We start from the raw sequence: 24,506 nt of genomic DNA on the forward strand, positions 1-24,506 counted from the left end.
TTGAATCTAAAAAAAGAAAAAGTGCTAGAGAAGGGTGTATTACAATATTTTTACTAAATACCTTAGTTCTGCAATATATAAATACATATATATGTGAAAAGATGAAGTTTTTATGGTAAATATCATAGTATTTACCACCATTAAACAGTCTTCTGTTCTTTGAGGAAAAAAAAAATCCTACTTTTGCTAAAAGAAATGCTTATGTGCAAGCTAGTCTTGATAGCAATTTTAGAAAAATGACTAATATAGATAAGCCAGAAGTGCTAAGAATCAAATTGATACAAAGAAAAATACCTCACTTTAGCAAGATTGTATCTGTGGTTTTTTTCTAAATATGTGTTTTCACATGCACTTCCTAATGTGCCTACAGGGTCCTGCAGTTTATGTACTTTCAAGTCCTTGTGACTTTTGCTCTACTTTTGCAAAGATGAGGAAATTCAACATTGCATAACTAAAGTGTAAATAAATCCATGAATATATAACATTTAAACACCTACAGATATTTTCACTTCAGCTTTGTAAAGTTTCCGAGTAGCAGAATCTGGTGAGAAAAAATGTGTCTTGTCAGCTATGGGATTCTGTCATTATAATCCTCTGCTCAAGAAAGGGTGATGTAATGCCCAAATGTTTAAACTTCTGGGCTCAGAACTCCAAAGAAAAGGAAATCACTGTCTAATGTCTGCCTGCTGCAGTCAGTTATAGGTGGTGGTGGCCTTATTGTTACTATTATTATTATTATTATTATTCTAACAGGAGAAAATAGAGGAGTTAGTAATTTTGCCAAGACAGGGATGCACCCTGCCCTCGCTCTCAGTCACTTTGGTGACTGTTCCAAGCCCTGGTTCAGAGACTGAGCTGTGCCTCTTTTAAAGGAAGAGGCCATTGAGCTGATTTAAATCATATTGATATGGATTTTTTTAAAGTACTGGCAAATCAAAATAAAATCCCACACAGATATTTAAAGAAGGTCTAATGGAAAAGAAGGGTTACGAGGATTTCTCTCTAGGGCACGATTTTTAATTTATTTATATAATCTTTGGACCAGCTTTGCCCTGTCATCACTGACTGGCAGTGGGAGTTTCAAATGGATATTGATGTGTCTCCTCCAAACCAATCTGGGACAATTTTATAATCCCAGAACCAAATTTTTCCTTGTAGTGTCAAGAGTTAGTGTGAAATGTGTGTGTGAGCTCATGGTAAACTGTGGTTCACGGTCTGTATTTCAGTCTTCATTCACCAGTCACAGACAAAGGCCTAGAAAAAAAGACAGACCACAGAGGATGATGGTGCTAATTATTCTTGAATTCAGTGTATCTGAACATGACAAAGGGCTAGTCAGGATTCAGCCATGCATTTACTCTGTTAATGCGTTCATAGCTATCCAAGAAAGAAAAGAAACCCCACTTTTAATTTTCCTCCATTACATGTCATCAGCTCAATTAACCATTATATTTCTAGTAAAATACTGGCAAATGACTGCTTTCTTATTTTGGCTTGCCTGAAGATTTATGGCTATTAGCATTAATTTGTTTGCATTATATGGCATTTCTTTCTCTCTTTAACAGCAGCATGCACTTTATTCTGACTGGTTTTTTTCTGTGTTTGCTGCCATTTCAATATTGCTTACTAACATTTACTATATTTTGCTTTTTTATTTTGCTGACAAAGTTGCATTGATGAAAGCTGATTTGCAAGGTAGATAGCCCTGTGTGTATTAAACAAGACTGAAACCCCCAATGCACAGTTGGATTTCTGCAATAAATGCTCTGTACATTTCAGAACTAAAGTGTGATATTTTGTTGCTTATTTTGTCTTTCCCACCTCTAAAACAATGGGCTAAATGAACCTTCATTTTCCAGCATTGCTTGCATAAAGGCTTTCAGTCTTGAATATGTTTGTATAGTGATTGCTTTAGTGCTTTGATCATTCCTTTTTGAAATTTCTTTATATTTCAGTAGTCTAGTTATGATTCTCTAGAAATAGAGTAGCTTTGTTTTTCATGTGTATGTCACATTTTGGCATGCCAGTTCATTAGTAGTCTGATTTTCTGCATTTCCCCTTTAAAAAGGAACCTGCATGGGATCCCTAAAGCATGTGAATCAGTTCTTGTCAACATTCCTGCCAAAGAATCCCAAACTGCCCTGAATTTCAGACCTAAATCATTTTAAATAATTTGTGGGATTAAAACAATTGTAATAGCGTAGCTTCATTTTATTAGTTCTTAAAACTTGTTTCATTTTTCTATTTCATTACCCAATCTTTCATATCCCAGAGTTTTGATTCCTGTGGCATCTGGCTTTGCTGTTTGAAATGTATTTACAGGAAGAAATAATGAAGTTTTTAGACAACAGTTAGCCAGTTAATGGTCTGACACGAGATTAACAAATAACTGACAACAAAGTTAACATTCCCACTGTACCTGGAATAATTCTGCTTCCATTTTGTGCATTCTCATGTGTTTGACATAGCAATCTTACAACTGAAGCAAAACCCCCCTTTTAATGTTACATGCTGCTCCAAAACCAGCAAGTTTATGTGCGTTTGACTTGGTAACTCTTTGCTCATTTGATTTGAGATGTTGGCAACTACTCGATGTGACCCACTGAGAAGTGCCTTTCTTTGGAAGATGAAGTGCAAGTCCTTTTTTGTGTGTTCTCATTAGGCCCCAGCACAACGTGCCAAGAGGATTCCTGTGCAAACCAGGGCGTGTGCTTACAGCAGTGGGATGGATTCAGTTGTGACTGTAGCATGACCTCCTTTAGTGGACCATTATGCAATGACCGTAAGTACATGAAAAAATGTCCCTCTGAACACCTGAGACCTTCAAGGAAACATTTGAAGCAAGTGCTTGAAGCTTTATATTGTTTTAATATAAGATATTTAACTGGACTGGTAAACCCTATGAAAATCTGTAAGGCTTGTGGTAAGAAAAAAGAATATGCTTTATAAATTTTGAACATGCAGTATCACACATGAGCAGAACTTGGTTTTGTTACACTTGATTCCAAGTCTAATGTAGTGATGGTTACCTGTATGATGTAGTTCCTTTCCTGCATAAATATTGCAGATGGATTTTTTTTTCCTGATTGAAAACACATTTTACATTTTGTTATCTTAATGTAGCACTATGACAAGGGCTATAATTACTGTGAAACAGTTGAGAAGGCTTATTATCTGCCTTTGTGGGTTTCTTTAGGTGACACACTAAACATGCCAATAATAAAAGCATGCTGAGTATTTTAGTTCTTTTGGATTTCATCTGAATAACACACAGCAACCATCTGGTCTTTCAGGAAAAGCTTAAACGTGTCAAAAATAAGGGTCCTGATTCACCAGCTTCACAATGTAGTTTTATTCCAGTCTAACCTTATTGATCTAAATAGAATTATGCAGAAGTGATGGTGGAATAATAATGGAAGAGCCATAATATTCCACGGTAAATGATAAAAGTGAGCTACTGAGTTTTGGTTTTAATTCATCACATTTGTAATATCCAAATGTTGCATATTTTTCCACCCATATGAAGATGGAATTTCCTTAAGGTTAAGCATTTTTATTTCTATTTGTATGCATTTATCTGAAATAATGATTGTTGATAGAAAGAGTTACATAACTTTCAAGTCAAGCATTTTGGATTTTTCTGTCTTGTTCTGGTTCTCCACTCTACAGCAAGGTGTGCCATCTTGGAGAAACCCTAAAACAGCAGAATATTTATAATCTGAAAATCTTTTGGCTCAAATTGTGTTTATCACAAGGCTAGGAAATTAACTGCATGCAAACCTAATAATTTATTCCCATGAAAGTTCCATCATTTGAAAACTAGGGATGGATGAAAGGACTCATTCTGCTTCTCTGCAATTGCTCTCATGGTAGAAATGAAATGTGGTATCTAAAACTTTCAGCAATTTGAGCAAAGGTTTGGGCTCACTTTATGTATGAGTTTGCACTTCTCAGCAAGGTACATGATCAGTCATATTGCTAAGCATACATTTTTAAAAGTTTCTTCCCCCTACCTGCTACAAGAGAAAAATGTTTCTGTTTTGCTTTTAAGTTATTTCTGTTTTGTTATCTTTTGAGTTGTTTCAAAAGTAACTAAAACCTTTGAATAGGAAGTTGCAGATATAACATCTCACAAAGGAAAGCTCTGTTTATAAGTGCTTTTGTAGTAATTGCTGTGTGGACCCGGAATATTCTTTGAATTATTTCTTCAAGTGACAGCTAATGCATAAATTTGGCAAATTGATGATCTTACTTAAGAAAGATATTTACCAGTCTGTGAATGCTCATTTATATAGTAACATCATGGACTACATTGCACACAATTGAAATATTTCACAGTATGCTATTTCTGATGATGGTCAAGGAGTCCTTTCAGTAGATGGGTGCTAAAAATACTGACTTTATTCCCAGATAAATTTGTTCTACAGTATTTTTATTTATCACGAGCATGAAATATAAATTTATCCTTGATATGGATGTTTTGTAATAGAATGCAGTAAATATAATACATTTGGTTTCTGCTTTATCTTGGCTCCTTAGATTAGTTAAGACACGAAAAAAATCTGCAAAGCACATCTAATGAAAGATTTTCATAATGATAAATATGGTGGAAAGGAGGAAAAATGATGTTGGCAGTGTCACCTGCATGCTCCGAGCCTGCTCTCTGCTGCTTTTGCAAAGAGCATAGTGGGAAGAGAAACGATGAAATGTTACTACAGCTTTTGAAAAGTGGCACAGGCTGCACACCACAGACTGAGCTTCGCAGCACTGAAATAAGACAAATTCCCTTCTTGTGAGGAAAGATTATCTCCTCAACAGGTCTGGAATAGCACCTGCTTGTTGGGGAAAATGCAGCCCGTTCAGGAAGGATGTAGGCATGTTCCTGAGCATGTTTCCATTGTAGATTGTGTGTGGAGCAACGCTGGTTGACAGAAGCTCAGATTTAACCCAGTGTTGCTACTCAGGCAGGCCCTTGGCTCACTTTACTGGTGTTTTATATAAAATGGAATACTCAAGAGGTCAAAATCTCATAGACAGATTTTTTTGTTTCAAACCCAAAAATTGACTACTTAAAAATAAGAGTCAGGGATAATAAGAGAAACAGTTAAAAGTACTTGGTTTACAGGGTCTTGTCGAGGGGAGGACAGGACTGTCCCATACTGGGTGTGACCAGCTCCATCAGACCCATCACAGGGCAGAGCTGAGTCCTTCAGCCAAGCTGGTGGTTTCTCTATGAAAGCACAGTTACAAAGTGTGCCATTCTTGCCAAAAAGCAGGAGAGATGAAGGAGGAGGAAAGAAAACATGTGAGAAATAGCAGAGGGAATAGTCAGAGAAGACAGAGTGGGTGTTAAACTGCATGGGTGTTTCACCCTCAACCAGGATTTAACCCATCACACCTTGCCTATGGTTTGTTCCATGAGTTCTTAGGGGATATATCTGAGCAGAAATTTCAGTGATAAAGGTTCCAGGGTGAGAGGGTCTGTTCAGAGCAGAGTCAGATACCAGTCAGTTGTCTGGGTCATCCTCTCCAAAGATGAAAGCTCCATAACCAGTCTGGGCAACCTGTGACAGTGCTCATTCACCCTCACTGTACAAATATTTTCCTAAAGTTTAAATGATTTTTCATATATTTCAGTTTCATATATTTCAAGTTTGTCTCTTGTTGTGTCACTGGGTACCACTAAGAAAAATCTGTCATCTTTACCTTATTTTAAAACATTGATGGATCCCCACTGAACCGTCTCTTCTCCTGGCTGAACAGTCCTTGCTCCCTCAGGCTGTCTTCATAGGAGAGAACCCTTGATGGCCTTTGTGGTCCTTTGCTAGGCTTATTCCTGTACTGTCATGTTGTTCTTGCACTGGGGAGCTCAGCACGTGGGGACAGTGCTCCAGGTGGTTCTCAGCAGTGCTGAGTAGAGTGGAAGGATCACATCTCTCAACCTTTCCGCAACATTTTACCGACAACAACCACCACTGTTGGTCTTTCTTTGCCAGAAGAGCACGTTGCTGACCCATGTTCAACTTGTTGACTGTCAGGATAACCAGATCCCTCTCTGTCAAGCTGCTTTCCAGCTGGTCAGGCCCCAGCTTGTCCTGATGTGAGGGTTTATTCCTCCCCAGGTGCAGGATTTGGCATTTTTTTAGGAGGTTCTTGTCAGTCCACTTCTCCAGCTTGTCAGCATCCCTCAGAATGGCAGCACACACATCTGGTTGATCAACCACTCCTCCCAACTTCGTATCATCTGCAATTTGCATAAATGTGCATAAATTACCTCGCTGCATTTGAGCTGATACTTTCAATGTGTTTCCCGTAGTAACTCCAGAGCACGAAGATCTGACATGCATCGTTCCTGGGCTTTACAATGAAAATGGTTCACGTGTATCGCTTTTGTCTTAAATTTCCAAAACAGAAAGTGTGGAGACAAAAATAAAAGGAATCCTTTCTTGGAAATTGTTATAATGTATTCCATTAATACACTGTGCAAGATGTTTCCTTAATTTTTGTGATAACAGCAAATTATTACTCCTGTCCTGTCCAGTGTATTATTGGAGGTGGAAATGAAAATGAAGATTTTTTTTATTTCTTTTTTCTAAATTTCTCTCAAAATAAGCACCATGTGAGGCAGATTGTTTTCTTTCCTAGTCCAAGAGTGTCCTCTATGTGTCTGCTAGGGAAGAAGGAGAAATTTAGGGAATTCACTACTATGGAAATAGACCCAGGCCAACTAAGTGTAAGGCTATAGTTTTACAGTTGTAGTCAGAAACACCCATCACACAACTTTTGCTTGGTTGCAAATCTCAGTAGCCCCCTCCAGTAAGTATGATGTGCCTGCAGACCTGAAGCCTCCGTGGTGGCAGAGGTGGGAACTTTCAGTGTGCTGCAGTGTCCTGTCTGCTGGAAGATAAACAAGGCGGGAGAAATTTTGACCCCAGGATGCTATCTGTTTTATCATTTTTTTTATTTTGATGTGATATGACACTTAGAGATTCGGGGCACCAATGCTCTTTAGATGTTATAGACAGAAGTGTTACACTGATTGGTGTAAAGCAGACCAGTAGTGGTTTTCCTACAACATAAAGATACTGTACTAAAACGACAGTTAATGGCTGTTCTTACATAAAAATACATCATTAACATAGTAACCATATCTAACAGCAGGTTATGTAGTGAAAGCTACCCTCCCAGGGAATTCATCTTTTTTTTTTTTTTTTAATAAGAATAGGGTTGAAAATGATTCTGGCACAGCAAAACAAATCTATATGAGACTATCTGCTTTCTATAAGTTTGCATTGGTTTTTACTCAGGCAGTCTCTAAGTAGAGCCCTATTAGTGAATGTAATGGCACGTTTGTGGAAACAAATACTGCTATTATGGCATGGAAAATAGCAGACGTAATAACATTGTCACATTGCATTAGTATAGAAGTGTTCTGTGCCAAATTACAGGGCAGCTTCAACACTGTCTGTTACCATAAAGGAATAATAGCGTTGTACTCACGGTGGTATAACTGAGACTGTGTCAGCACTTCCACTAAAATCCAGTTCTGAAGGGTTAGTGCTTCACCATGCAGTCTCTCCTGGCTAGGAACTCAACATTCTCAACTACTGTGAGTATAAAACAATTTTTAAAAGGTTCTTCTATTACTCTTTATCAAGAAAAATTAAAAGTCCTGATTTAAATGGAGAACTGTGTCAGTATTACAAACATGGCTTCACATAAAACATGTTTGATTATTTTGTCATTTGTTTGCATTACATAGATACTGCCTTTCAGCTGAGACTTTACCGGTCCTTGCCAGATTAAATTCCAAGTGGGTCTTGGTTTTCATAATCCCCTTTCTGCACTGGGGACTGAAACATGTATGTTTCCAGAAAAACAAGACCTAATTATTTCTTATTGTACACACTGAAAAGTGGATACTTCAGACTGTTGCTGAAGATATTAGAAACAAGGCACTGTAAAAATCCATTAGTTAATTAGAGATTTGAATATTAGAGTATTTGACATGATAAAAATTTCAGAAGGAACTGAATTCTCTCTTCACTGTAGTGTTTGAAGAGTTTATTAAGTAATACTGATGTACAACTTGAACCAAAAAACTTCTCACTATTGGGTCAGCATTCAGCATCAAATGAGTGGTTTTATAAACACCAGTCACCTTCCCTGTAGAATTCAGATCAAACCAGGCATATTCTCACACTAAATGAGACATAATAAAGGTCTATTCTAACATAAATGGGTCTTATGCTTTGGGAACATGTAATTAGTGGGTATGCAATTGCCCAGATGTGAGGCAGGTAATTCAGTATTGCACACAAGTGCAGATATGCATATCCTGAGGCTTGCACTGTTTAATGTTTTGCATGTGTTTTGCACACTTGAAAAAATCACACGTTATATTTATAGAGTATAAAAAATAGAAGTATTTATTATTTTCTCATATATTTGCCACTGACTTTTTACAGTTTTCTGAACTCTTGTATGGTGTTGAGAATTTGGTCGTCCTTCTCCTTTCATAATGTCTTTCTTCTCCTGGACTGCAAACAAGGGTGATACTCACTTTGTATTATCAGTCCACTAGTATACAAAGGATGGATTTAAATAATTTTGCTGCATAGATTTCCTTCACATTTATTAATTCATTTAACTGTTATGGATAATGAATCTTTTGGACCTTTTGACACCTAGAATGCAAGATCAGTCTTAATGCTACTTTTGTGAGCAGGATATATACAAAATAAAGAAGCCTAATTAATCCAGTGTCCAAAAGTTGAACTAACCATAATATCCACTCTCAGCAGTACTTTCCAAAATAATATTACATATTTCTGGCTAAGACTTTCTAGTTGCTAGCTACTAATAAACATATAACCTGCTATTAAGAAAAGGGATAGGAAATTCCTCAAGTGTACTTTAAAAAACATTTGATTTTCATCTCCAGTAGCTGAGAATGAAAAAGATTTGTCCCTGATAACATACCAGTCTAAATACTTCATATGATTATTTTGCCACCGAGACTCACTTTACACATGAGAAATAAAGATAGCTGCACACAAAATTACAATGCAGGGCAAGACAGTGGAATGAACTAATTGAAGAAATCTCAATTTGTTCAGCTTATCTTGTCTGATATCGCTGTACAATGAATATCTGGAATTTCTCATGACAAATATCAGTGGCCTATTTGTATAAAATTCAAATGAAGTAGGACTTTGCACACATCTTGAAAATGCAGAAAAGTTGAGGTGTTTAGGAGAATTACAAAAGCTGTAAAAAGAGCAAGGAAACTGTTGCCTGTGGCTGTCAACAAAGATTACTTATTTTTTGTTGTTTTTGTTGGAAACCTAATCAGGATAGACTTCACCTTGAACTGTCAGGCCCCTGTGATGTTATATGGCAGCATATGGTGCTTCAGGAAGAACTATGGTGCTTGATGCATAAATGACAACACTTTTTCCAGCTTTTATTGTCCCAACTCTATTAGGCTTTTTTCTCCTCTCTTTTATGCGGATTTTGCAGTATGGAAATTTGGAAGCATGTAAATTTTAGCTTTTTTGCTAAGATATATCAGTCTATTAATTATGAAAGTGAACAGGCATGGTTTTCTTGACAGTTAGAAAACAAGTTTAAGAGGTTTTTTTGTGTTTACATCCAAATCGTGGAGTGGTCAGTTAGATGAGTTATGCATTCCTAAAATAGTTCAGGAATTTCCATTTTCTTTGCGAACATTGCAAACTATACCTTTAAAAAATGAAAATAATAACAAGTTGTTTGGCAGTTACTATAGAAATTCTTTCATGTAAGAGTATTTCTAGCAAAGAGTAAAGTATTAAGTGGGATACTTGATATAGAAAAAGACAAAAAAGAACTTTCAAGGTAGCCAAAATACGTTGGTATAGTTGTGCTTGTAGCTCAGATAGAAACAATTATGCAACATTTCTGGCCTACTCAGAGATATTCTTTATTTCACAATATTAAAAATGGAACATAGTGTCAGAAAATTGCAAGCTTCTCTCTGCCTCTGGAGGAATCAAGGGAGTAATTAAATTGGATTTTGGTATGTCAATAATATCTTCCTCTTATTAATGGCATAATAATTTTGTAAATCAAATCCTAGAAGTGTTTCCAGTGTCATAAAGGGGAAAATGATTAAGGGTTAATTAAATATATTCTCATGGAGCTAAGATTGTTCTGTCGGGTATCGTTAGATTCCTTTTTCTAGAACTTTCAATTATTACAATTTAATGGCATATTATGTACAGTTCAGACCTGAAATTTGTGTAGCCAAAGGCTATTCACAATAATAAGCATACTGGCCGAGTGTAGTCATTATTCCCTCTCACAAATTTCTCTGAACAGCCCAACAATATCATATATTAAAATCAATTTTAGGTAGCTGGTCGTTTTCTGAGCTAGATTAATCATTAAAGCCAGCACAGCTGGAAGAGAAGTTTTAACTCTGTAATGGTGTCAGTCATTCATCTCCAACAAACCCCAAAAAAAGGCAATAAGCAAGTGCTACCTTTTTTAATTGATGACTGCTGCAAGGGTCGCTAATGGTAAGAAAGAAGAAGAAAATTTTTCCCAAGCAGAGTCTTCTATAACCCATAGCATGAAAATAGCTCAAAGTGTGTATGGAGAGTTTGGTAATGTATGTCTATTTTATGTGTGAGGTATTTAAGCACAATGGCACAATGGTGCTTCAGAGAGATAAAATTACCCAGTTTTTCTGAAGTCTCTACAACAGGACTGGGGTTGCTAAGGCAACCTATTCTTCCTCAGCATGTGCTCTGGCTTGACAGCTGCATAGGTGGGTTAGATTCAAAGTAGCTCCACACATATGAGGCATTCCTGTGCTTATTGAAACATGAGATTTTTGTCGGTCTCTTGACACAGTCTTCTGTGTGTTCATTTTTGTCAGATCCTGCAGAAGATTAAGGCAAAGAAAATCTTTCTGTTAAAAGCAGAATAAAGAAAATGCCCTGAATCTGAAATAGGTAAATTGAGGTGTTTCAGAGTCCAAATTAAAGGCACAGAGAAGGATGCATTACATTGACATTTTTGCAGCTTTCATGATTTTGTTCCCGTGCTGCAGAATGGACATTGCACCTGTTTTGGCCACTTTGGGCCTGCCACTTCACTTGCCCAGCAGTTAATCTAAATGAAATATCCATATTTTTCTTAGCCCATACATATATAAGGGTGCTTATTCTCTCAAGGTCACCTGCAATGTTTAAGATCCTTCAATATTTCATTTTAACTGAGGGTTATGAATCTTGTGTACTGATGTGTTTGGAATTCTTCGTAGCCATTTTCCAATTAACCATTCTAGGATATTATGAAAGAAGGTAACAGAGTCAGTAATAAGAATATTAAAAAAAATCCTGGTGGAAGAAATGCTCCTAGGATTGAAGGAATCTTACGAGGTTTTCATGTCTGGTTGCTTAATGAAGGCATCTGCAAGATGAAGTCCCAGCCTGGAGAAAACCACTCTGTATTAAAAGCAGCCAATACCCAGGCTGGGTACTGGAAAGCTGGAACTGTAGAAAAGAAGGTGAAGAACAGCTAAAGCTCATGAAGCTGTTTGGTGCCCACAAACCCAATTAAATGTTGTATTAAGGATGCATGTCAATTTAGTGCTGATTCTCGAGGAATGATCACGATGCTAAGCTTTATGTTCTCACTCTCCTTAATGAAGCCCCACTTTCAATTGAAAACAGACATATTCAGAAGCACATCAGTTCACTGTAAACATCCACACACTAAAAAACACTTAAAATGTATGATATGCAATATTCAATGTCAAAGTGCATTAATATTTACAGATACCATTTGCAAGTCATCTCAACCTCAGCGTCTGCTTTACCATATAAGGGAGTCCTCGCTACAGTATGTTTTGATGGTTTGATATTCTCTCCCTTTTAAAGAGTGTTAATCTTAAGAAAACTTCTAATCAGGTCAATGGTTTGATATTTAGACAGGATAGATGCTTCCTACCAGCAAACTGAAATTCAGCTACAATTTGAGTCTCAAAGCACTATCTGAATGGCTTAATTCTAATATGTTGAAATCCAAAGTCATGTAGAGGGTCATGGCATTTTCCCTCTCCTTCGAGTATTAAACCCAGCTCTTGAAACTAAACCCAGAAATTATGAAATTACTTGCAATTCTTCCTACTCCCCCACCTTCTGGATCACCAAAGCATGTTAGCTTGGCCTTAGTTTGATTGTGGTCATGAATTTTTCCTCTGATCCAGTAGCAAGTGTGGCTCCTCGGCCAAGTTTTGCTTTAGTGTTGAGCTCCAGTCTTTCCTGTTGTATTCAGTCTTGTCTCTTTCGTGCTAAAAGGATGGGGAAACATTTTAATAGGTTTCCTTTTGTAAAACCTGGGGGGAAGTCTTCATAGGGGGAAATATTCAAAATGATAGTATCTCTGTAATTGAAAGCACTACCAGGAATAAATGAAAAATGTTTCTAAATTTGCTGGATCGATAGTGGCAGGTCAGATCAAGTTCAGTTACTTTCAGAACTGAGTAAATTGAATTTCTGTACAACTGAGGCCTGAACAGTTTTTAAAATCATAATTTCGGGGCCATGTTACAGAGCAAACATAATCCTATTTCCCCTTTAAATTTCACCCCAAAGTTTTTCTCTTTCTTGCCTCTACTTGCTACCAACATGTACTACTAGCGATATTTAATTTGAACTACTTAAAGCAGCTTTGCTGGGATGACAGCAAAGAAAGCTTGTGTGACTCCAACAAATGCACAGGGCCAAGAGATGATATTTTCTCTGAAGATTAACCTTTTCCTGTGTATGATATTTTACACCAGACACCAGGGAAAAGCTGATTTGTCAACCTATAACAACAGTGCAGTGTATTGTAGTTTCAGATATGTAGAAAAAATATTTCTTTGAGTATTTCTGCACTGTGTAATTTTTTTAGAACTATTTGGTCAGAACACAAATAAGTTGTCTAAGGAATTGCTTCAACTTGTTTCTCAGCCTAGTTTTTCTAGCAATAATGAAGTCAGGATTAATGTCGTATTGCAAAAAAATATTGTTGAATTTAGGTGCTTTGGAAAATGTCAGTTTTGAAAGTCAAAACAAAAGGGTCTTTACATTTAGAGCAGGAACATCATAAGTGGAAACACTAAATTCCCCTAACACCCTTTTAATGTAACCCTGCGTAGAAGCTCTCTAAGAGTAGGAATTCTATTCCTTTTATTTTCAGTTTCTATAAACTGTTGGTCCATTGTACCTTCCAAAATGGGAGTGTTGGTGGAAGTGGGATGGCAAAGATATTTTTAAGTCACATCATTTAATTCAGCATCCCCAGCACAAGTGTGGCGGCTGTGGGGGGGATAAGTTTGGAGCAAATATCAGACTTATAAACTTCTTAGGCCAGCTCTGCATCCTAAGCGAAGATCTTGGGGAGCAATGTCTTCAACTTGATATGCCAGAAGTAATTAGTATGGGGAGGGGATGCTGGGAGCAGAGGTTGATATTGCTCAGTTTGTGCCATACTAAGTTATTGATGCGTAAATATTGGTGGAGTTGTGCATGAAACAGCTTTGAAAACTGGAAAGCTTAAGCAAGAAGGAGTAAGAATGTGGAAGTCTGTAGGGAATCATAATCTTTTTTGTAGGTGTAAGTAGTTGTACAGCCTTAGGTGATAAATTCTGGGTGATACTGGGTAGTTGCAAGCCAAGTTCTAACTGGTCTTAAGTATTAAGGGCATAAAGTCTTCCAATTTTTAATAATAGAAAGTGTGGGGAAGAAACTCCACAGAATATCTGTACACAAGCCCTTGTTCATGTTTAGGTTTATTTAAACCAAAATATGGACTATTGAGAAGCACCTGTACACTGGTAAACACTATTCCCCAGTGAATATTCTCAAATCACATCTAATATATAAGTTTATGGGAGTAAAAATGTGAACACATACAGAATTATTAAAGTGGTCTCATATGAAGACAAAAACTTCTAGATTAATACACTCTCAGAGATAATTAAAATTATTCCTTCATATCACTGTTAAGTGATTCTGAATAAATCCTTTTTTCATCACTCTATTAAAATATAATTGCCTTTTTTTTTTTTTTTTTTGAAAATGAAAGGGAGCGTGAGAATTTAATCATGGACCAATAACAACATTTTGGAATTTTTTCAGACTGATATATACAACAGTAATCCTCTTTTCACATTAAGATGTCTTCTTAATGTGAAATTATTAGCAGAGTTTCTGGGGTTTTTGACAGTGGGAACAATTTGCCTATTTTCGTTTTCCTGCTTCAAGATGAAAAAGCTATAAATCCAAAGGTGAGGTTTAATACGAGTTGCACATTGCACATGTTCAGTTGTGTGAAAATTCAGACATTTCATTAGATGGACTTATTTGACTGGGAAGAGTCTTCGTCTTTGTGGGCAAGTAAAATGGATTAAAGGAGTAACACACAGCCCAGAGGTCCCTGAAGACCTTTAGGGTTTAACCTTCATTTGCTTTTTAATCTTAGCATTCTTTATTATTCTGTGGGAGCGTGTGGTTTGGTTCCTCAAGCTGGCAGGTGGCAGCGATCCCGTAATTGTATTTTGGTCGTGTGTTGCCAAGGCACAAAGGAGAGCTGTGGTAATCCACTCCAGCGTGGTTGCAGAAATCACTGCATATTGCCTGTGCTTTTAGTAAAAAATCCTATGTAAATCTCACTGTGGTAATAAAATTCTTTAGGTTTTGTATATATATGTTTTAACTTTTGAAGAAAGTAACGTAAAATAATTAGGCTTCATATACCACTCTGCCACAGAGAGCAACAAAAATGTCTAGTGGTGATGAATGGTCCTGTCCACACTGTCTTTTTTCTTTTTTTTTTTTGCCAAGGCTCAGCTATTTAATATATGTAAATTATTTAACCTACACTTGTCCTTTAAATATGATTATGTCATCATTTATGTTCCCTTTAAATCAGCTTTTAAAAGGAAAAGATTTGCAGTGATATTTATTTCTACTGCCATCTGTGCTCCAAAACTTCTATTTATTAGTATATTTATTCCATTTAGATATAATGTGATTTATCTCTTCCCTCAGCCTAGTAAACATTTAGGATGTAATTCTGTAGTTATTTATTTCTGGACTTGAGGCTGTTTTCAAGCACTTTAAAACCTTTATTATTTTTTCCTCTTGGAGTAGCATAAAAAGGCCTTAAGTCAAAATCCACTATATCTCAAGAAAGCCAGAGTAATTACCTTAAGAAGATAGAATGCAATAGCACTGTCAGAACAGAAAATGTCCCCTCTGCCCCCTGCCTCCAGGACAGCAAAGCAATTCAAGGACAGTGCGGACTCAAAGAGGAGATTTAAAGTTTTCTTTTGTCTCTGACTTCCTTGACCTGGGTCATCGCTGGGATTCACAGGCACACTCCTGCTCCCCACCCACAGTGGCTCTTCTGCCTGCATAGGAAGAGTGAGTTTGGGACTCACTCCTGTAGGGTGTGAGTGGGACTCAAATAAATAAACTGTTCATCTATTGTGGTACACAGAGAATGATTTCTGCTATCCAGCAGACTGAAGAGTGTTAACTTTTCAAGGAAAATGTGTTGGACATGTAGAGGACATGTCAGCATTAACATGGCAATGAACACTTTTGTCCACTCCAAACTAGCAGCAATAATTCATACCTCTTTGAGAAAGGCATCAAGTATGTAATGATGTTTGAGGTCTGAGTTCATCGATGATAGAGACACTTGAAAATGGTGATAATAACAAAATACTTATTCATCTTCAATGTCTATTTTTATGTGCACTTTTTCCCAGAAGGTTTTAGAGCATCCCAAATGGATATGTTTCTGTAGCATGATGCCTGTTCATATTAATGTTTGAGAGAGAGAGATCAATGAATTTATTCATGAGAACATATGTATCAATTCTGCAGACAGCAAAATAAGCAAGCAATGATGTTGTGGCTACCATGATTAAGCATCACCTCTGAAACCTTTTTCCTTTCAGTGCTGATATTTGCCCTGTGTTTATGCTGGGGTTAGTCAGTTGTAAAGATCAGACTGGAAGCAATTTCTTTGCTGATTTTAAAAGTAGGAAATAATTTTTTCTACCTATCTGAATGTCAGTTTGCCATGAGTAAATTAAAATGTTCCGTAACGGAGACTGGCAATTATTGCCAATTGTAACTCAAATGGCATGCTCTGATATCAATATTCCTGGCTTGGCTTTTTTTTTTTTTTTTTACTTCATGTATTTGCAACGTGAACCTGATGTTTTGTTTTGTGTGTTTAATTTGGGAGAGATGAATCTGGTGATCAATTGGATGTAGTAAAAATTCCTCCTGATACTACATTTTCTTCATTTTTATCTTTTCTCAAATATTTCCAAATCTCCTTTTCCTTTAGGCGTCTTTCAGTGACTTTGTTTATGGGCTAATTCCACTGTGACAGAGTTTATTGATAAAGTTGTGCTAAATTCTTTGGAAGCAAGATGGATTTTTAAGAGGCAGCTATCTCTGTAGACAGCCACAAGTTCTAGCTCTGCCTAATGAGACCCAGGCCTTCATGGCTCTGAAATGCTCAGTTTCCTGTGCTGAATGTGCAGAGCCTGTGCCTGACTGGGGATCTGCTGCATAGCTGTATAAACCATGCTGTGGCATAGGGCCATTATTAAATTTACTGTACACTCCTGTGGTTCCTGGCAGCACGGCCTCGTCTGCTGAGAAGCCATCGAAATCAGCTCCTCAGGCAAAACATCCATTAAACTTTTTTCTTGAAAGAAAAAAAATCTTCTGCTAATTTTCTGCAATTTATGTTTGCTTTGTGATTCTGCAGCCGAGCCTGTCAATGAAACTGTGCTAATCATTAGGAAGCTGGTGCCTGTATGCATTCAGACATCCTACAACTAGCACTCCTTAACTAAAGCAATATTCTACAAGACTTTGGTTTTATTTTTCCAGCATGGTTAGAGTCTTATGGCATATGATTTTGCAATTTTTTTTTTTTTTGCACCTTTAAAATCCTTGAGTATTTTGTTTGATGAAATAACTGTGCTTACAGTGTTCCTTTTTCCTTTTATATGGTGTAGTTTAATGATAGAAAATGGGTGTCTCGCAGATAAAATCACATACTGCATGCTATTGTGTCCTGTCTCTAAGGCTTAAGACCTGTAATCTGTTAAAATTTGATCATTAGTTGCTTATCTCCCATAATGTTACTGTTGACCAAAAATTTGGAAAACAGTTAAATTACAAGAAAAAAAAAAGGAGATGGTAGGTAGCACTTTGTGGGAAAACCATTAGAAATAGAGAGTGGGTAGGAGAAGCATTTCTAATAAAAGGTTTCAAGACCCCAGAAATCTAAGATGAAAAAAGAATTATTTAACTATATTGTTTTTTTCCCCCTTTTGGAGACATATAGAAGTCTGCAGAACCTTATCATCTCATGCAATAAGCTGCAGCTCTATTCAGAGTTTGAGTAAACAGTTTCCATTCCATTGGACTCCTTCATACTTGAAATCTGTGGTGGTGTTGCTCATCTGACAAGCTTAATACTAAAATTAATCCAAAACTACTCTAAATGCCATTTTGGAGAAAGTGAACAACTGAAGAGAGCCATGCTTTCTGTTGATATTTTAGGATTAGTTTGAAAATAGGTAAATTTCCACCTCAGCTGGCCATGCAAGTGCAGGGATGGGATTACACAGGTCACATGCAACAGTTTGTTCATAATTTTCAGGTGACTTGATTGCTCAAATTCATGTTAGTGTCTAGGATTTGGTCTGGTGTTTGAGACTGCAAGAAGGTGTGCTATCATGTGCAATGAAAGTAACAGTTTGTGTAACTAATACCCTGCTCTTTCCCTACTTCTTTCTAAATCCTAGAAAGAGGCTGAGAGTAACATGTGCTGTCTGAGGCCAGGAAAGTTTACCTAATAAATAACCAATTATCCTGGCTCACTAAACCATTTCAGACTCTCTCACAACATGCTCTATTTTATGTTATTCTGCTCTGTTGGGTTTTTTTCTCATTTTGATCTTAGTGTGACGATTAGATCAGAGGTTTTACCATGCTGGGATAAACCCATGATACAACTCATTCACTTTTCACTGTTTGCAAGACCAGATGTTTCTGGTGAGTGCTAGAAATGTGCTGAATGACTGAGCTTACCTTTAGGAACTATTGACATTTAAACCCTCTTTTTACATTTATTCCTGGGCGAGCTTTTGTTTCTTAACCAGTGAGATATCTAAAGAGAGATGTGAAAGAGAAGGGTATGTGGTGTCACTAACTCTAATCTCACATTTTGGTGAGGGGCTGGATGGAGGAGCACTCTTGTGTTTTGCAGTTTTATCAGAATAATGCCAGATCTTCATGTTGTTTAATCCCTGTTTAAAACTTCCACTAATCCTGGGTTTAGGTTTCTAGTATATAAAGTTTGATGCATTAGCTACAAAAGTTCTGGATATTTTAATTAAATGCCATTTCTCTTAAGCATTTTAGTATTTAACAGTGTTGACTCTGCTGAAATTTCATTTTGCTTAGAATTCAGTAGCTATGATTATCAAGGTACAATTGCAGCCTTAGTGCTTTCTGGTAAGGATGGGGAAATTGCTTAGATTGAAATGATTTGCAAATTTCTGCACATCAAGGGGTTGCCTGCCAAGATTTTACTTTTCACAAATGTGAATCTCTCACAGTGGGAACACACATGGGCAATTGCTCTCCAAGAGGTGCTTTATTCTCAAATTTGCTTTCCCTAGCTTGAGGCAGTTGCATGTTAGTTCCAGGTGCCTGTTGTGGACAGCTCCATCTGACCATCCACAGTGTCATTTTAGGTAATTTTGCATCCTGGTGAAACTTGTTAAAAAGCCATTCCAGAGACACATTCTGTGCTTTCCAGGTAGGACAGCTTGCTGAGTTGGCTAGGAAGAGCACGTTTGTGTGTGTCTCTAAAAGATGGATTGGAAACAACGGAAAGACTAAAACGCTGGGTGAGGAACAGAGATAACTCTATATATGTGATGTGCCTACCTAGGGACAAGTGACTTTCAGGGAGATCAAAAGACGATGTTGATCTCAGGCAGCCTTCTGTAAACTGAGGGGAAAATATAAATTAAAAAGTGCAGACATGTGCTCTGATGTGAGGTGACTGAAACCAGCCTCTAGCCTTTGTAATTTAAGTCTCACGACCTGTGGAGCACAGTTTCCCATGGCTGCATTCACAAGAGAGAAAGAATAACTGATTTTTCTTCCTTTCATCTTACCCTTCTTCCACTTGGTTTAAAAAAGGAACAACGAGACAAACAGATGAGCAAACTCTTCACACTCTGTTGTCTTTGTTACCATTATCTTTTGAGCCTAAACATTAAAGTTGGAGGTGATAAGTTTGAGAGTGACCTAGAGGAAAAAGAAAAAAGAACAAAAACCAAAAAACATTGCAATGATGACCTTCTGGGGTTCATAGGAAACATCAACCAAGACACTCACCCCAAAAGGTCAATGTCACAAAAAGGAGCTAAATTCCATATTTTGAAAGACTCCAGAGAGCAAATTCTACAAAAAGCAATAAAGTTGCTTCCACGTCATCATTCTGATCATACAAATACTAAAATAAAGTGGCTTGTTCTTGTGCAGTCTAATAGCACTAGGGCAGCACATGTTTCTACTGTGTCTTCTGGCTTCATTGCAGCCATGTGCCATTTCTGCTCGTGTTCGGAACTAGAGGAAATGCGAATTTACCTACCTGAGTGTGACCTTTTAGTACAAATTAGTGCTAAGTATTTTTTATTCAGACCATTCTGCAGAAAACATGAAGCAGACAATGGCTCCTAAGATGAAGAATAAATACTGTATTTTAATGACTGGTATAACAAACTAGAGAACACAAAGCTGAGGCAGCCAGACATGCACGAAGTCTTTCTTATTCCAGGGACATGTAGCTGGTGACCTACAGCTACGTCCGTATTGCAGAACAGGTAGACAGAGAAAGGAAAATTCTCTAGTGGCCATCAGGAAAGATGGTGATGGGTGCCCCCTGTGGAGCATCCCCTCCTGGGTGTCCTGTCCCATACAGCAGGGAATCACATAATGCCGACAACCATGGCCATCTTTTTCCTCAGTGAGATGACACCTGTCATCAATACCTGTCATCAACCTGCTGGTTTTTGGATGATACTGCCATTTTGACTCTGATTGAAATTGGCTCGATTAGAGTGTCAGTGTTGCACACCAATTGACTGTTCAACCCTGTGTACACCCGTTTTTTGTAACATTTATCAAGTATTAGGATGAATGTTGTTTGCTTACCTTGCTATCATAGATGTAATAGTCTGGAATTTCACAGGAGGATGTGGTGGTGTCTTTCTTAAAAGCATTTGTGTGGAGTTCTGAAGTGTAACTCCCAAGAGCCACAATATTCATAAGCAATAATTTTTTTGAATATGAAAAATGTCTAAGTTGAAATCCTTAATCTACTTTCTGTTTTCTTTAGTAGATAGGTATGGGATAAGACAAATGGGAAAACAAACCTGTGTAGGCAATGTGAGAAGACTATTGCAAACACTCAAATTACTCAGAATCACTTGTCACTCAAAGTAAGAATTTGCCATTTAGAGGAAGCATCAATCTGAGCAAGAAATTACAGTAATGAAAGATAAACGTTTGTGAGGTATTTCTCAGTGCAAAATTAAAGAAGTTTGTTCTGAAACAACTTTGCCACGGAAAAACAATATCGAAAAACAATACCAAAAACCAACACAAACCTGCAAACAGGATTATATTTGGCAAATCTAGAGGCATTCTCTTTCAGTGTGTAGTAGTTTTTTCATGTTCCCATTCAGGTTGTTAATTAGCTGCTGACTGAGTTGAGAAATTAGCACCTAAATTCTCTTTTTTTCCAAATTGAAGTTTAAAAAAAGAGTTAACCCAAACCATCAAGCCCAGAGCCAGCAAACTTGGAGAAAATTTAGGTCTCAGACCACAGCTGACGCACAAACGTGCTCATCTTAGATGTCCAACATCTAGAAGCAAGAACTCAATAATTCCATGGCGAGTATCTTTCATGATACTGTATTTATGTGCGAGAAAAATCTGCACAGGAAAAAGCAGTGGATACTGCAGGTTTGATGAGTTTCTGTTCCAAGGCACTTTGGCTCCCTAACTCTTCCACGTGAAGTTGTGCTTAACTCACTCAAATGAGCTTGTTTGTGACTGTAATCAAAGCAGAAATGTGCAAGTCCCGACCCCAGTGGCATAAATGGTTTTTTTGACCAGTTAGTTTTCAGGTAACCTCAGCTGCTCTTTGGGTTACAGTCATCTGCCAAATTGGGACTGCTTCTTAGATGAGCTGTCTAGTGCATTTTGGTTTTTGTCAAGTTTAATTAATTCATTCATTAATTGCAGAGAGAATCAGCGAACCTGTATCTTAAATGATCTTACATCACTGCCTTCCTTTCTTTATTATTTTAATGAAAAAACTTGCATCTTGAATGACTGATAAATTGGCAGCTGTAATTGGCTATGAAAATAGATTTTTTTTAATTAAAAAATGGGGTCACAATTACATTTTGTTCAGAAATATTTTTCTAAACCTTAGTCTTTTTAAAATTCAACTTTGGTTGCTCTTGAGGATCTATTTAGGTTAAAAATAAATGTTTTTATCTCCAGTAAGCCTAAAGTTTTGTTTTTTGTTTTTTTTTACTCCATTGCATAGTGGACTGTAAGCAGTTAAAGTTGATTTTTTTTTTTTTTTTTTTTTGTGTCAAGGTTCTTCTTACTGGTGAAAATTTAGTTCTGAGCAGGATTTGGACCTGTTTAGTTTGGAGAAGACAAGGTAGAGGGGATCTCATTACAGCATACAAATATTCAAAGACTGGTGCCAGGCTCTTTTCAGTCATGGCCAGTGAAAGGACAAGGCCATAAACAGACATGAGAAGTTTGGAAACCTTTAAAACCTCAGCATGAGCAAGAATTTCTTTACACTGAGGGTGGCAGAGCGCTGGTACAGCTGCCCAGGGAGGTTGTGGAGTCCCCCTCCCTGCAGACATTCAAATCCCACCTGGACTCACTCCTGTGTCACCTGCTCCAGGTGACCCTGCCTTGGCAGGGGGTTGGACTGGGTGATCTCCTGAAGTCCCTTCCAGCCCTAACAACTCTGTGATCCAGTGATTTCTTGCACATACTAAAGTGCACTTTCACTCTGCATTTCATATGATTTTAACCCAGATTCTCTCATTAGTTTTGCTGTATCAGATTTTTTCTTTTCTGTATTTATTACCTATTTAAACTATGAAAGCAAAATAACAAAGGCTTAGTTAAATGCCAGCTCTGCCTTTGTAGAGATCCTTCATATTTTGGAGGTCAGAATTTCTCAGCCTTTGTGTCTCTACAATAAGCTATGCCAAAGGAGTGTTAAGAGAATTTTGATTCTGCACCTCAGCATATGCTTAGAACATCTGTCTGAAAATAAGGGCTTGTAAATACTACAGAGAAAGTTTCTATAGGACAGATTAGAAAACAAGCTTCTGTGGAGAAGGAAAAGCAGGGATGGGCAAAGTGAAAATAAAGGGAGAATAAAACAACAGCCTGCATAAGAGATTAAAGAGAAAGCAGATAGTAGAAGGATAGTTGCTGATAAGGAACAGGTAGCTAAAAACAATTTTTCAGAAAATGAAAATTCTAAAACAAAGAAGACAAGCTTAAGACAAAATAGAGTGAACAGATTAGTCACTTGTTATAATTAAATGTTTGCTTTATGTTAGTAAAGGGAATTAAAACAGTTAAAATCATATCATTCAATAGATTATCCTTCATTGTGATTGACAATATTTGTTATGCATAGATGACGTTAATGTTCTTTTAGAAAGGTTCAGGAAACAAATGTATTTACTTGACTTTACTTGGTTGTAAGTAGAAAAAACCTGTGTTTTTTGCTTATCCAAATGCAAACATTCCAAGCTCTTGAAGTAAATACTACACCTAAAACCATTATCACCAGGGTTTAAAACAAAAAAACAAACAAAAGGATATGGATTGTGTCTGTAAAGATTGACATTATAAAGAAATATCTCTTCATTTCTCAATTTATTCCCCCAGGAAAACATGCTTGAAATATTTTAATTCCCACCCCTCACCCCCCAAATGGCATAGTAATTGTAAAGACAGAAAATGTGAAAAACCTTCTTTAAAACTCATTACAGAAGATTCAGGCTGAGTGGTCTTTCTGGTTTTCATCTGGCTGTTTTCTTATGATACCTATGCAAAGAAAAAGGAGACCTACAGTATATTTCTTTGTCAACACAAGACAATCCCATTATTTAAGAATTTTTAATTCCTCAGTTGCATTTTGAGATACAGCAGATATAAAGCTGCATTAAATGTTCTATGCCACTACCATTTAGTAGCAAAAAATGAATAAAAATATCATTTGATGTGCTCTAATAATTTGAAAATTATCTGTAATAATAATAATTCCCTTCAATGACTAAATAAATAAAAATAAAATGTCATAGTCATTAAATATCTATCGGAACATCTGGCACTGTACCTCAGTAGCATGGAAAGCCTGCTGTGCATGGAACTTGTCATTCTTGATGGCTGGGAATGTGATTTTATTCTTAGTGCAGGTCAGGAACTCATTGTCTAGGGCATAAGGAGTAATGCCAGAACAGAAGGTCACTCCCAGCATGATGGGAAGAGCAGTGGGGTTGTGTGAAGATCCAGAAGGTGACACTCAACATGTCCATCAAATGGGGAAGTATATTGGAATCTGCACAGTAGGGAAGCTCACCTGACGCATTCAGTAAGTATAGGAAAAACAAAAACGTGGTCAAGAACAATTAGTTGACTTGTTTGCAGCTTCTCCCCAATCCCTTTTTGTCATTTTATATCTGTGTCCCTCAGTTTTTCTTTGCAAACAGTTTGAGCAGGAAGTACAGGAAAGTTGTATTGTACAACTTTTTGTATTGTACAACCTTTCAATATACTGATTTTTTCATGGCCTTTATGTGTGGATAGGGTTTAGGAGAACAAGGTGGCAAGAGGTGAATCAGTGGTGCTAAGTGATGCCCAGTAAATATCCATTTACTGGATATTTGCATTATCAAAGAAGCTCACGGTAATATTAACGATACAAGAGCTTTGTCTTTCACAATGTAGTCTCTGGTGATAAAAAAGCTGGTGATCTAATTCAGTACAAAAAATGGTGGTTGTGCTTTGAGATCAGCTGACTTTTAGATGTTTAACACCTCAGTCCAGTTTTCTCCTGGTGAACATTAATATTTGTTTGCTGTACAGATTTTGCCTTTTCAGCTGGGAAGATTCATGCAGTGGTTACCACCATACATATAACACTTTTTGAATTTCATATTTTAGAATGTCAAGGAATTGCATTCCATTCTACAAATACAAAAAAATTCCTTATCCCTGCAATACCTAAAGTTATATAAGCATATTTCTCCTTTGGGGAATGATAAGAAGATATGCATCCTAATTTTTTTTGCTGAAAGA

General features: G+C 37.0%; 1 protein-coding gene across 32 annotated transcripts in view; it reads left to right on the forward strand.

The window, feature by feature from the left end:
* Positions 1-24,506, forward strand: part of NRXN1 (neurexin 1) — a 674,266-nt gene that overhangs the window by 335,864 nt on the left and 313,896 nt on the right. For 19 of the 32 annotated variants that reach the window (XM_032103145.1, XM_032103161.1, XM_032103150.1 and 16 more), the window contains one exon: positions 2,663-2,782. In XM_032103145.1, coding sequence (XP_031959036.1) covers positions 2,663-2,782 — 120 coding nt within the window. Of the gene's footprint in view, positions 1-1,668; positions 1,696-2,662; positions 2,783-24,506 lie in introns of all 32 variants that reach the window. The other 13 variants (XM_032103140.1, XM_032103136.1, XM_032103158.1 and 10 more) reach the window with 1 other exon arrangement.

This window comes from Corvus moneduloides, chromosome 3 (genome assembly GCF_009650955.1).
Source record: "Corvus moneduloides isolate bCorMon1 chromosome 3, bCorMon1.pri, whole genome shotgun sequence".
In the NCBI taxonomy this organism is placed as follows: Eukaryota; Metazoa; Chordata; class Aves; order Passeriformes; family Corvidae; genus Corvus; species Corvus moneduloides.